Raw genomic sequence first — 14,497 nt, 5'->3', positions numbered from 1 at the left:
CTAAATGCAGTTTTAAAACTTAGTCTGGAAATCTAAGTGTGAAACATTTAAAGGAAAACTCCAGGCCCTATTCAACCTTTCCACTTTTAAGTTTGTGATCAGAATTTCAGTACTTTACCTTCAAACCTCACCCTCTTCTCATTTTATTTAATTGAAATTTACTGGTAGCAGTCCTCTCTTCCGTTTCCATCAAATTACTTCCATAATGCATCTCACAGTATTAACAACATGAATTTGATTGGCATGTCAGACTTTCCAACCATATGAATCTGTGTTCCGATTACGTCAACTGTACAAGTGAGACACATAGGGCCAGAATTTGTGGTCGGAGGCTTACCTCTGGAGTACGCCTCGAACCTGATTTTAAAAATCTGCACCTACCTGCTGGCTCCCGGGTTTCGCAGACTTTGGGACCTGGGTCTGCAAGCGTAGGCCTGCGTAAAGGCCCATGGATCCCAGGGTACACAGGTGGTTCGGAAGTGTCCCTGGGATCACGTGGGCCAGGTCCTCCTATCAGAAAGGAAGATTCCTCATGTGCTTATGGGGGATTCTATTTACCAACGGATCCCCATAAGTTTACGAGGAATCCCTAAACAATTAAATAATTTACACAACTGGAATAAAAATAAATAAATGTAATTAAAAGTCCCTTTCAATGAAACAATTACAATAATAAATTTAATGTTTGGAAAAACAATTTTAAACATTTTAATCCGGGGCCAAAATTTACATAAGCTAATTTGAAATATTTGTGAATATGTTTTAATTTTTAAATTTTTAATTTAACATTTATATTTACCCTTATGCTGGTGAAAGTAGGCCCTATGCCTCCTTTTGCCAGGTGTATGGATTTCGTGGGCATTTGCTGGGCAGTAGTTGGGCAAATACCTCAACTCCGCGCCAGCGAAAGTGATTTTTGGGTCGGTGCGGTAGATTTGTCAAGGTGGACTTCAGCAGATCGCATGCAGAAATCAGGAACTTGTGGGGCCTTTTACAACGCTTACAACGGTGTACCCTGGGCACATGCAGTCATGGAGAAAGGAAAAATCTGGGCCTGTATAATTTTCCAGTTATGCGCACATTCACGGCAAATACTGCCTTTGTTTTGGCACATCTTTTTCAGCCTTGGCACTGAAGCTTCTGCACTATGACACCAGGGTCTTATAGAGTGGCAGGAAAAACAGAGGAGTGGGAAAATCAATCCATTGAATGAAAGTTTATTATGCCAATAAAAAAATCCTGCACAAAGTGGAAACAACCAAAACATAATCAGAAAAATGAATATAGCAAACTGAAAACATTTCTAATTCTACAACCTGGAGTTTTCCTTTAAGTTGAATGCTGATAGTTAATTTAACTGCGCATCAAGACGTTCAGTTTGAAGACTATGCTGATTCACATAACATGTGATAGCTTGGTACTGACTGCAGCCAATTTAGTCACCACTTGTGTAAATCTTCATCCATCAGCATCCAAACTCAAAATATATCAAATGAGGTGTCCTTACTTTACAGGTTCCCATGATTCGCGGTCAAAACCCCTGTGAATCGACTGTGCAATAGATGACTCCATCAAGTCAACATATCTAACCACAAGAGGAGCGAAGACATCTTGAAGGTGTTTGTGGAATTTTCCATTCAACAGATTATCTAAAATTGAAAATTAAGAAACAGGTTTATTAAGTTGCAGTATTAGGAACTTTGAAAGATTGGGAACATGAATAGGCCATTCAGCCCCTCATGCCTGCTCTGCCATTCAATTAGATCATGGCTGACATGTGCCTGAACTCTATTTTCCTGCCTTTGCTCCATATCTTTGACAAAAATCTATCTATTTCAGTCTTGAAAGCTACAATGTCCAAGGTCCACAGCCTTTTGTGGGAGAGAGTTCCAAATTTCTACCGGGTTTTGTGATTTTGCAGCTGAATGGATTAGCTCTAATTTAAAAATTATATCCCCTTGCCCTTGGTTTCCCCACCAGAGGAAATAGTTTCTCCATATTTACCCTATCAAACCCTTTTAACATTTGACACACCTTGATCAGATCATCTCTGAAACTTCTACACTGAAGGGAATATAAGCCACGCTTATGCCACCTGTCCTCATTATTTAACCCTTATACCCATCTGGTGAATGCGTGATGCATCCCCTCTAAGGCCAGTTTGATTAAAAAAATATTCGGTAATAACTCTATGAAGAAGCTAAATGGTAATCAGGAAATTTTTTGCAAACAGTTTAGGATTATCAGCTGCTTGTTATAAACACCATGGGGCAGAGATTTGTCAGCATCCGGATTTTAGTGTGGAGGTGGCAGTGTGGCTGCAACACGCTCCTGAACGGAAAGACCCAAGGCCAGACGAAAATTGGACCTCAAGCCTCGTTTGAATAATCTGCGGCACCTGTCGTACCTCCACAGGCAGCGTGCCTTTCTGTGGGAGTGTATTCTGGCAGTGACCTGAGCTAAGTGCTGGGGGCGGGGGGCAGTGGGGGACGGGAGCTGATTGTGGACAACAGCAGTCAGGAATGCTGTGCAGCCAGTGGAGCACTCCTGTTCCTCCTGGTTCCATAGCAAACTGTACATTTTTTTGACTTACCTTTTTGGTGGTAGCCACTTGCTAGGCCTCATCAATGCCAGGAAAACCAGAGTGGAGCAGATGCAGTGCCTGCTTCCTCAGGGTAGCCCAATTTCTTTGTCTCAAAAAAAGCATTAGACTCCTTATGCAAAGGGCGTAACTCCTGTTTTGGCTGACCACCTGAAAAATGGCCACACCCAATATTGGGTTGGACGTCTTCCGGTCGTCGTTGGGGCACATGATGTTGGTCTCCAAAATTGGCACTCGTTGTGCCCGTTTTATACCTGTACAGCTCCAATTTCTCGGCTGTGTACTCTACTGATTCTCCCTTACATTCCCAAACCCCTTTCATGTGGAGTTCTGGGGTTTAACAAAACTGATCAAGATTTATTGTAATAAAGACTTTCATTGATAAAGCTAAGAATTAATCAAGAAAATAATAGTTAAACAATATATTAAACTTTTTTTTATTAAAAAGTGATACATACAATCACTCCTCAGGAAATCATTGAGCAGTTGAAATAAAGGGAAGCTGTCCCAGGTGTCCGGGGCCTGTGTCTCCAGAGCAGTGTCCATGTCGACCGCAAACAGTGACAGGAAAGTCTCGGCATGTTCAACCATCAAATCTGACCACCAAGCAAAGGCCTTCGAAGGACAAAGCCAGAGGAAAAAAAGAATGAATACAAATAAAATCTCTCAACCACTTCGTAAAGCTCTGTAGTAATCTGTGTTGGGTCTAACTCTAGGGTAGATGTTCATATTATAGAATCAAAGGAGTTATTGTAAAGAAACAAGCATCCTGATATGAGGCCTCAAGAACAGAAGTATATAAACCTCTTTCTCAATCCAATTTGATCCGATGGAGAAGATAAATAGAGTCTGTCTTCCCAAACTTTGTACGACATAGGACATTACAATCATTTGTGGTTTGAGCAACATATACAGGTAAAATAATCCAAATTTTTGTTGTTCTCTTAACAATAACTCACTGAAGTCATGCCATTTACCAGCTTACTACAAGACAATGCTTTTTTAGATAGGTTGGCTATTTTTAGTTCGCACTCCAAATATTCATGCACCACGACTTGTACATGCTTTCCAGCCTTTTAGGCAGGCTTCCAATGAGTTTTTGGGAGTTACATTCACATCCTGGGTTACTGAGATGTGAATGTGTTGAAAATGCATGCATGTCTGTCGTGTATCTGTTGCTGGCTAGTAACATGCAACATGAGTGGCGCCAGCAATGGAACTTTATACAAAAATGCTGAGGCAACCTAATGCCAGTCTCATTTTACATAGATTGCTTTGTATATTTTTTATGGTCTGATATTACACTAATTAACATAACATTTTTAATAACTGATCATAAATATGAAATTATATTTGAAATTCTGGTTGTATTTTTAATGAATTTTATGCTCAGTGACTCCCCTTTTGTAATCTTCTGAGGTTGCTCACCCTGGAGTCTAGCTGGGATGACGAGTGAGTTACTGTGCGCAATTCCACGGTCTCTGGAAATGTTGTTCCATGGTCAGGGGGTTCTAAATCACAACCTGAAGCAGAACCTCTAACAAGTCTCGTCCTATCCTGTCAGTTTGATGCCTCACCTCTGCTCAGTGCTGTTGGCCAATGACCTAGCTACTTAGCGTTTTAGGAATACCCAAGTGGAAATGATAACTAAGGCTGGGTCTCCCAATTTGTGGCTTGGCAAACTGACAGATGGCACCATGGGGCCACCAGCTAGCTAAAATAAATGAAATAGCCCAGAATTTGCTGGAGTGGGGCATTTTGGGGCGTGCCCCATTGGTTAGATCTTTTTCCTCACCCATCAGTTCAAAAAGGTTTTGTGCTTCAAAGTTTTGGGAGTGCGTGGAACAAACGGGACCAACGGTATATCTCCTTAACCAATGAAATTTAAGGATAGAGAAAGAGTCAGAAGAATGACGGATAAGGAAATTGGGTGAATTAGAATCAAATTATATACAGACAGCAGAATAGAAAGACGGAAAGAAAGATTCGATTATTGTAATATTAGTATTAACATTAAACTGGCCGTTATTTTCCCAGCAAATTCTGGGCCAATTCTGGGTCTTGGTTGTGACTGCAATAACCAAATATTATCAGTCACCTACATTTAATAACAGCAATCATCAAGATATTCCATTGTGTAGTGTAATGATATTTTAAAAGGCGTATTTTACATTTTAAATTTGATCGATCTTGTTTTGTACACAAGTCCAATTTTGGATCTCTATCTTGTCCTAAACGATAGTCAAATCCATAGATCAATCCTGATGTAGGTTAATTTTTGTTTTTACAATACCTGATACATAGAAATGGTTAGTAAACCCAGTTTTTTCTCTTTGTACAGTTAGTAGTGGTGGAGCCAGTCCTGATATATTCAAATTTGGTTACCTGCAACTTTTAGTTGGACAAGACGCCCTCAGCGAGGACATGAGCGGAGAACACTTTACCCCAGAAAATGTTGGTATCTTCTTCTAATAGGAATGAATGAAGGCATTGGAAAAGCTTTCTTTACATTAAGATACTAAACCCATTTTTCTTTTCCAGTGGGAAATTTATAGGCGGAGAAATTCGGGAGTGCCTCGGTTGGGTCGCTAAATTTTAAAAGTAGAAAAAAATTAGTGGCAGATGCTAATGTTTTTTAACTTTTAAAAAATTCAGTGTTTGCGCTCCAGGAAGGAGGTGGAGCATTAAATCAAGCGCTCCACTTCCTTCCTGGAGCGCAATCGGTAACAGGCAGGGTGGTAGCTGTGCAGCACCGTACACTGGGCCGTGCAGCACTGCCACATTGGAAGGCTCCTTCCTTCCCTTAAAGGGAAGGGCCATCGCTGCAGGCTCTGCAAAGGAAAAACTTACCTGGACCCCGACAGCAGCCGCAATCCCGCCCGATGCATGCACTGCAGCAGAGTGCCGTGCTGATCAATCAGGAGTGAAGACCATCGGGAAAAAAAGCAGGAAGAGCATTTCAGCATTTTATTTTACTTACCTTGGCCATGTCGCCTTGAAGCATCGTCCCCAAAGCGCCCGGCCTCCCTCTCCCGATGGACGCCTCCCTGCAGCTGCAGGTGTTTGCTCCCAGCGATGCTGCAGGGGGCGGAATTGAAGTTTGGGTCTGGGGCACTACTGGGACGATGTGCACGGCAATGACATTACAATCTCTAGTCGACGGCAACACCATACCACCGGCGAAACCTCCCGCCGAATATAGCGGGAGTCGATCTTCTCGGTATGTCCTGGTCGGTAAGTGCTTAGTGCCCCGTTATCGCCCCCTGGAGGTGATAACAGGAGCCCAGTTTCTAGGCCATAGTATCCTGTATGCATCCTTCAGTGCACTTTTTAAAAACAGTAGGTTTTAGCTTATCAAAAATACTTGTTCCATGGACTTTGATGCTCAGGACATTTTAAAAGTCAAAGTTTTAAAAGTTAAATATTTTTGAAGCATCAATAGAATTAGACCTATAAATGTTTGCTGGAAATTAAAATGCTGCAGCTAACCAGATTTGCACAGACAGAATAAAAGCATGAATTTATTTTTCCTTTTGTATATTGTCCTCTGTTCAGGCCCCCCTCGTGCATGTAGTGAGGGTGGACAGGTGGTCTATTTCCAGCACTTTGCCAGCTCTGTATAATATCTGGTGACTTATCCTCCGATCATAGCTCCTTCTCTCCCTCCCTGTGGGGGAACTCTGCTTGGTGCCTTCCTCTGACAGCACAACCAATACCAGAAACTCAGCAGGTGGGCATGTGCAATCACAAACCTGCATCCCACCACTCTGACAGTATGTCCAAACAGCAGCTCTGTGTATCATCTACAAGGGCTTTATGCTCTGAGGAATCCTAAATATACAAAAAGCTACAATAGAGTCTTTACAGCCCTTGAAGTTCCTGATACTCTGATATAATGGGTACCTCGGGAGAAGGAAAAGGTCAGATCTCATGTTATTTCAACAAGCATGCACTAAAGCAATAAAGAAAGGAAAGATAGATTACGAAAGTAAACTTGCGCAAAACATAAAAACATATAGTAAAAGCTTTCACCGATATGTAAAATGGAAAAGAGTGACTAAAGTAAATGTTGGTCCCTTAGAAGATGAGAAGGAGGATTTAATAATGGGAAATGTGGAAATGGTTGAGACTTTAAACAATTATTTTGCTTCGGTCTTCACAGTGGAAGACACAAAAACCATGCCAAAAATTGCTGGTCACGGGAATGTGGGAAGGGAGGGCCATGAGATAATCACTATCACTAGGGGGATAGTGCTGGTCAGGCTAATGGGACTCAAGGTAGACAAGTCCCCTGGTCCTGATGGAATGCATCCCAGGGTATTAAAAGAGATGGCGGAAGTTAGAGCAGATGCATTCGTTATAATCTACCAAAATTCTCTGGACTCTGGGGAGGTACCAGCGGATTGGAAAGCAGCTAATGTAACGCCTCTGTTTAAAAAAGGGGGCAGACAAAAGGCAGGTAACTATAGGCCGGTTAGTTTAACATCTGTAGTGGGGAAAATGCTTGAAGCTATCATTAAGGAAGAAATAGTGGGACATCTAGATAGGAATAGTGCAATCAAGCAGACGCAACATGGATTCATGAAGGGGAAATCATGTTTAACTAATTTACTGGAATCCTTTGAAGATATAACGAGCATGGTGGATAGAGGTGTACCGATGGATGTGGTGTATTTAGATTTCCAAAAGGCATTCGATAAGGTGCCACACAAAAGGTTACTGCAGAAGATAAAGGTACGCGGAGTCAGAGGAAATGTATTAGCATGGATAGAGAATTGGCTGGCTAACAGAAAGCAGAGAGTCAGGATAAATGGGTCATTTTCAGGTTGGAAATCGGTGGTTAGTGGTGTGCCACAGGGATCGGTGCTGGGACCACAACTGTTTACAATATACATAGATGACCTGGAAGAGGGGACAGAGTGTAGTGTAACAAAATTTGCAGATGACACAAAGATTAGTGGGAAAGCGGGTTGTATGGAGGACACAGAGAGGCTGCAAAGAGATTTAGATAGGTTAAGCGAATGGGCTAAGGTTTGGCAGATGGAATACAATGTCGGAAAATGTGAGGTCATCCACCTTGGAAAAAAAAACAGTAAAAGGGAATATTATTTGAATGGGGAGAAATTACAACATGCTGCGGTGCAGAGGGACCTGGGGTCCTTGTGCATGAATCCCAAAAAGATAGTTTACAGGTAATCAGGAAGGCGAATGGAATGTTGGCCTTCATTGTGAGAGGGATGGAGTACAAAAGCAGGGAGGTCCTGCTGCAACTGTACAGGGTATTGGTGAGGCCGCACCTGGAATACTGCGTGCAGTTTTGGTCACCTTACTTAAGGAAGGATATACTAGCTTTGGAGGGGGTACAGAGACGATTCACTAGGCTGATTCCGGAGATGAGGGGGTTACCTTATGATGATAGATTGAGTAGACTGCGTCTTTACTCGTTGGAGTTCAGAAGGATGAAGGGTGATCTTATAAAAACATTTAAAATAATGAAAGGGATAGACAAGATAGAGGCAGAGAGGTTGTTTCCACTGGTCGGGGAGATTAGAACTAGGGGGCACAGCCTCAAAAGACGGGGGAGCCAATTTAAAACCGAGTTGAGAAGGAATTTCTTCTCCCAGAGGGTTGCGAATCTGTGGAATTCTCTGCCCAAGGAAGCAGTTGAGGCGAGCTCATTGAATGTATTCAAATCACAGATAGATAGATTTTTAACCAATAAGGGAATTAAGGGTTATGGGGAGCGGGCAGGTAAGTGGAGCTGAGTCCATGGCCAGATCAGCCATGATCTTGTTGAATGGCGGAGCAGGCTCGAGGGGCTAGATGGCCTGCTCCTGTTCCTAATTCTTATGTTCTTATTATGTTCTTATGTTCTATTTCAACATTGCATGGGGCCCCGAGTTTCAAAACCGTGATTGCAATGTTTAAAATATAATCTTTTTCTTTTTCTTGGGACATGGGCAACACAGACAAAGCAATATTATTGCCCATCTTTAGTTACCCTAAAGCAATTAAAGTCAACCCTCTAGTGTTGGATTCACATGTAGACCAGAACAGTAGGGGTGGCTGGTTACCTTCCCTGAAGGACATTAGCGAACCAGTTGGATTTTTAACAGCAGCTTTTGTGGTTATTTTCTAGTGCTAGCCCACAAATTACCAGATTTGTTGAATTCAATTTCATAACTTTTTATTAGAAATAACGCTGACCTAAAAATGAAAGGGTAGAATGAATTTGCTATCGATGTGTGACTGTTTCAACCACTTAAGCTGGAGTCATACTGAAAATAAATCACCATAGGGGAAGATTTCCTATGTGTTCTCGGGTTGTAAGCACACTATTTAGCACTACACCGAGCACACAAGGGAATCTTCCACAAGTGAGAAGTAAATCATTTAATCCAAAAGCAAAATACTGCAGATGTTGGAAATCTGAAATCAAAACAGAAAATGCAGGAAACAGGTCAGGCAGCATCTGTGGACAGAGAAACAGAGTTAATGTTTCAGGTCAATGACCCTTCGTCAGATCGCTGACAGACACCACTGACTTACAGGACTTTATCACTGCTGCATTTCTCAGGCTGGGGAAGCATTTAAGAAGTCTGGCGGCAGTGAGCTTTACCTACATCAGAGATGCCGAGAGGGTTGCTTGCAAGCTGATTGTGGGAGACTTTGGCTGGATTTATTGCAGCACCTGTCTGAACAATCCAAACAGTGAAACTATTGCTTGTGCATGGTGTGTTCCACAGTAATTTAGGCAGTGGCATGGGCTTTATTGTATCTGTGATTTGATGCTGTGTGAGGGTTTCTAGTTGGGTTAGACAGGCTATAAGCATAGTCCTAGTCTCCCAAGATCTATCTGTTCATTCTCTCAGACAGTCAAATAATGCAGGCACGGTTGCCTGCTCCAGAGTGAAAGCATCACAGTAGCTCTCCATGTAACAGACAATATCCCGCTGAAAGGGCCTGCACATTCATAAAGTGGAGCACCTTTCTGTTAATGTATACAGTGGAGATGATATGTGCAGACGTCACATTACAAATAAAGCGCCAGTAGCTCTTAGCAAGCCTGTCAGGTGGTCAATAGGCCTTTCCAGTTGATGTCACCTTTCCTCTGGGAGATTCATAAAGGTGCTTCCCCTGGCAAACATAGCATCAGTCACTTGCTTCATAGAGGAATCAGCTGTGTGCTGGGATTTTTGACAAATGTCCCATGTGGGGATTTGGAAGAATTATGTGACATAGAAGCTTAGTATGTTGCAGTGACCATAGCAGCTCTAGGAAGAGCTGTCCAATTCCTTGACATTGTCTGTAGATCAGCCTGCAACAGGTGGCATAGCTTGGTCACTTGTAAAGTAGAAGTGCCAAAGACAACAACAACAACTTGTATTTATATAGAGCCTTTAACGTAGTAAAACGTCCCAAAGTGCTTCACAGCATTGTAAAACAAAACTGGACACCGAGCCAAATAAGGAGATATTAGGGCAGATGAGCAAAAGCTTGGTCAAAGAGGTAGGTTTTAAGGGGCGTCGTAAAGGAGGATTGAGATGTAGAGAGGCGGAGAGGTTTAGGGAGGGAGTTCCAGAGCTTAGGGCCGAGGCAGCTGTCGGCATGGCCACCGATGGGGGAGCGATTAAAATTAGGGATGCTCAAGAGGCCAGAATTAGAGGAGCGCAGACATTTCGGGGGATTGTGGGGAAAGTGGCCTCTGATATTCCCAGGTAGGATTGGTGTAGTTTGTGGTCTAATTTTGACCTGGCTATCTCTTTAAATCTAGTTACAGCCCATAAGCCAGATGTGGCAGAATCTTGTATCAAAGCTGAACTGAATACTGATGTTTCAAGTTTTATTCAGTTTTCTGAAAAACGTAAGGAAGCAGCCAAGCTGATTTAAATAAAACCAGACTGTATGATTTGTTCACTTACATGGAATACAGTGATGTTGACTGTGGTCAACAGTTATTTAAGTCCAGGAAGTCCGAGTAACTATTTGGGGATATTTAAGGAGCTATAGCTATTTGAATTTTAGAGCTAGTTTGCAATTTTCAAGAGAATAGTCAAAGCCAGTATTAACTCCAGCAGTAGTAATAAATACAAGAAACACTGGGGCTGAAGTTGGCTATCGCACCGGTTGGGAACGGTAACCTTTCTGAGGCCGGATATTCTGCGCCTGGAATGTCCCGCCTCGGAAGCCAAATTGGGGTTACCGTCCATCACAGGAAGTGGAGCGCAATGTTGCGCATTCCACTTCCTCTCAGGTGCATCCCAGAGCGCTACGTGGCCTCTCCGCGTAGCATTGACACGGTTCAACGCCCCTCCCCTTCCGTTAAAGGGGAGGGACGCTGCGAGCTCTGCAGGTCCTTTGATGGGCCTCCACTGGGCCACCAGTGATGTGGTGTGCCGTGGCCATGGCCCAGTCGCGAAATAGGGTACCGGGCTGCACGCTCGCGGCCCAGACCTCGCGACATCGATGGACAACAGCCCGACCGGTGAGTCGGTGAAGAAAAGAAAATGGCAGGGCGCGGCACAACGCACCGCCCCTTTAACTTTCGTCCCGCGATTGGTGTGTGGCCAGGTTCGCGACTCGCGCTGACATCGCCCGCAGAAGCCTCGCGTGACGCTGCCCAATTTCCGCCACGGGGCGGTAAAGGTGTCACCACGGACGGCAATATCATCATCGCTGGAGGTGCGGCGACACAGGGCGCCACGGGGCGTGGCACAACTGGATTTGCAACTCTGCTAACTCCCGCGCAATTTCACGGGAGCCAGTAGTGCCCTCCCACCCTGCTCAGGCGAAAACACTTTTGCGCCCGTGAATGCTCCCCGAGGCGCTAATGGGAGGCGCACAACAGAGGAATTTCTCCACTTTGAGTATAAAAGTGTTCTATAAAAGAATAGTATAGTATTAAATTACAGCTTTTGGCCATTTTTCTTTGAAGGAGCGACATAGAAGGATTTCTACTGTAAATATTACGGTTCATTATTCATTGGTTCATCTTTTGTAAAATAATTCACTTCATAATTTGGATCTAAAATGAGGTCTGAAACAGTAATATCCTATCAAAGATGGTAGAGAGACCATATGGAGGTGTAGGATAATTCTCGCAACTTTAAACTAAAGTTGTTCTATTCATTATCCTGGACGCATTACCAAAAGATTACCAAAATATCAAGATGATCTTGAAGATATAGGGTGTTCGGGGGCCAGAAAATTGAAAATAGGAAGGATAGAAAAAAACATAAAAATGCAGGCCCTGCAAACATGATTGCTCAGGTAGCGATAGGTGAGAACAAACCCTGAGGTGTATTTGTACCTAAAGATGATGCCCTGGATTCTCCTCTTTGGCATGGAGTTCCGGCGGGGCAAGACTTGCACCCATTCCTCCAGTTCCACTCCAACTCCCACCCATTTCCCAAGGTTTGGTGTCATTAGATGCGGATACACAGCAGCTTTCAATGGGATACACGCCACCAACAGGAACCCCAACAGCGCAAAGAGAACAATCCCAACGGTACTACAGAAATGCCCCGAAGATCGGAACAGGTGCCTATTGAGGGCCTCGGCCATAACTGCAACCATTAGCAGGTAAGTGTTGGGGTGGAATGGAGGGAGAGGATTCTGCTACCAGGTCCCCTCTCTCTCTCTCTATGAGGGACACCGCAGTGCTGTTACCATTACTGACTAGACCTACCCCTACCTCCTTCCTTCCCTATTCTCTGTTTAGGTGTTTCTTTTGTTGGGGCCAGATTCAGTCTTAAACAACCATGGACAGACTTTGGTGTGAAAAATCAGCTGCAGAGTTGGTGTCTTGAGATGTCACAGTAACTTTGCACCATAGGAATGTTCCTACTTATACTCCCGGTGGGGAGACTCATTCAGCAAAATGCATATTAGAAAATTACCTCAAAATGTGTAGATGCCACATATGGTGCAGTGCTTATTTCAATTATATAAAGTGTATATTTTAACATAATATTTAATTAATTTTGTCTTGGTTTTAATGCAATAATTACCATTAACACTATGGCCCCTTTATTCAAAATCTTAGTAAGTTTTTTCTTATCTTTTTCTCCCCTTTTCTCCTGATGGCATTGTCTTTTACTGAAGTACGGTTCTACATCTGCTGGCAGTCTTCAGTACCTCACTCAAGTGGCCAATCTTCATTAGTGACTGTTCTTCATTAGTAATCCGATACAGCAAATGATAACGGGCTATTTTGCTATGGGAGTGGAATCATAGCTTAATGCATTCGCATAAAGTTCCTATGCGTAGTACTTTAATAGAGGTACTATCCTTTTCATATGCTAATAATCAAACTGCCTAATTTCAAGGCAGTTGTGTCAGGAGCTCTTACAATCAATTAGAGTATAATTCATGTATCTCTTTATCCAAATCATTTTTTTTTAGTAAATTACATAATCTTGCAATATGGTGGAATGCATGACTCATAATCCATATTCACATTAGTAGAAACAGCAAAAACATTTTTTAAAACTTTTTTTAAAAACTGAGTGCTGGCGCACATCATAATGATTCTATATTTGAGAACTATTTTAACATTATCAGTTCCGCATAAACTGGTGCTACATTCTGCATTATAAGACAAAATTGGAATTCAAAGACAAATCTACGGAGACAAATATAATAGATTCAAGGGAGTTTCCAGAGGGTGGTGAATGGTGGTAGGATGCAACTCCAGTGCTTGATATAGCATCCAACAGTACATGCAGAGGCTGTTTAGCCAGCCCAAGCAAACCATTTCTGTTACTCATTGCAAATAACAGTTTTACAAGCTCTGTGTTGGCAGTTGGTAGTAGACTGCTTGGAACAAGAGTAAGAGCAGGGGGCGACACAGGTAAAATCCCATTAGGAAAGATGATATCTTTAGGACATGCACGAGACATATGGGGAGGTGACTCATTTCATTCAGATTAGTCACATACCTCTTTTCCCTGAAGTAATCCAACATTGATTGAACAGTAGGAAGGAAATTTGAATATGCAAATCAAGCATTAGTTGGGACTGGTGCATTATCTTTGTACCATATAATAAAGGCACTATGGATTCAATACTCCAGTTTCACACTCTTTTCTTTAGGTTAACAAGAACACACTCTCTATATAAAGTTAAATTTAATACAGAAATGTATAAATAAACAGCAAAGACAGTGACACTGGAAAATGAAGCAACATTCAGAAGTATTTAAAAGCAAAAGATACTTAACAATGACATAACAAATGTTTGATGCTATGATGACGAGGAAAGAGGTCATTTTGTGGAATTTACTTCTTTCAGTAATTTCTTGAAAAATATGCCCAAATTAATTTCACAGATGAAATAAAAGCTTTAACTGACGGAAACATTTCAGGCACGCTAGAAATCCTTGAAGGCAGATATACCTTTTACAAATTTCAATGTGGTGTAATTAAATCTGCTTACTTCTTTAAAAATTCAATTTAAGTGATATGTACAGAAGCTATGAATTCACACATGTACTCACTCACACATAGTGAGTAAAAGGCAGCATATTCCATTATCATGTACATCAGTTTGATAAAGAGGGAGATTTTAGTGAAACAAACAACATATTTCAGTTTTGAATGCTGCCCCATTGTCTAAGAGCTTAGCGTTTAATATTATTGCTTTCATCATATTCACAGGCAAATTATCGAATGATCCCAATGGGGGAAAAAGTTTGAAGGGAATGTGTATTGGCGACGGAGCTACAACATTGTGGCTCTGATTTTCTGTGTTGGAATCTTGAAATCACCCCTACATACCAACAGTGTTGGGCTACCAAGGCGATTGGGAACCAATTAAATCTTACTCAGAAATTATTTCAGTATTTAACTTTGAAAAAATATTACAGGTCAATGTTAAAGTTCATGAGAAACGTTA

The 14,497-nt window shown here is 42.2% G+C and overlaps 1 protein-coding gene across 2 annotated transcripts in view; it reads right to left on the bottom strand.

Annotated features, from left to right (window-relative positions):
* cadpsa (Ca2+-dependent activator protein for secretion a) overlaps nt 1–14,497 on the bottom strand; it is a 603,717-nt gene that overhangs the window by 140,813 nt on the left and 448,407 nt on the right. For both annotated transcript variants that reach the window (XM_070894664.1, XM_070894665.1), the window contains exons 18-19: nt 3,061–3,217; nt 1,508–1,649 (exon numbers count right to left, since the gene is read on the bottom strand). In XM_070894664.1, coding sequence (XP_070750765.1) covers nt 1,508–1,649; nt 3,061–3,217 — 299 coding nt within the window. The remainder of the gene's footprint in view (nt 1–1,507; nt 1,650–3,060; nt 3,218–14,497) is intronic.

Source organism: Pristiophorus japonicus, chromosome 12, assembly GCF_044704955.1.
Source record: "Pristiophorus japonicus isolate sPriJap1 chromosome 12, sPriJap1.hap1, whole genome shotgun sequence".
Classification (NCBI taxonomy): domain Eukaryota; kingdom Metazoa; phylum Chordata; class Chondrichthyes; family Pristiophoridae; genus Pristiophorus; species Pristiophorus japonicus.
This window is presented reverse-complemented; position numbering and strand designations above follow the sequence as displayed.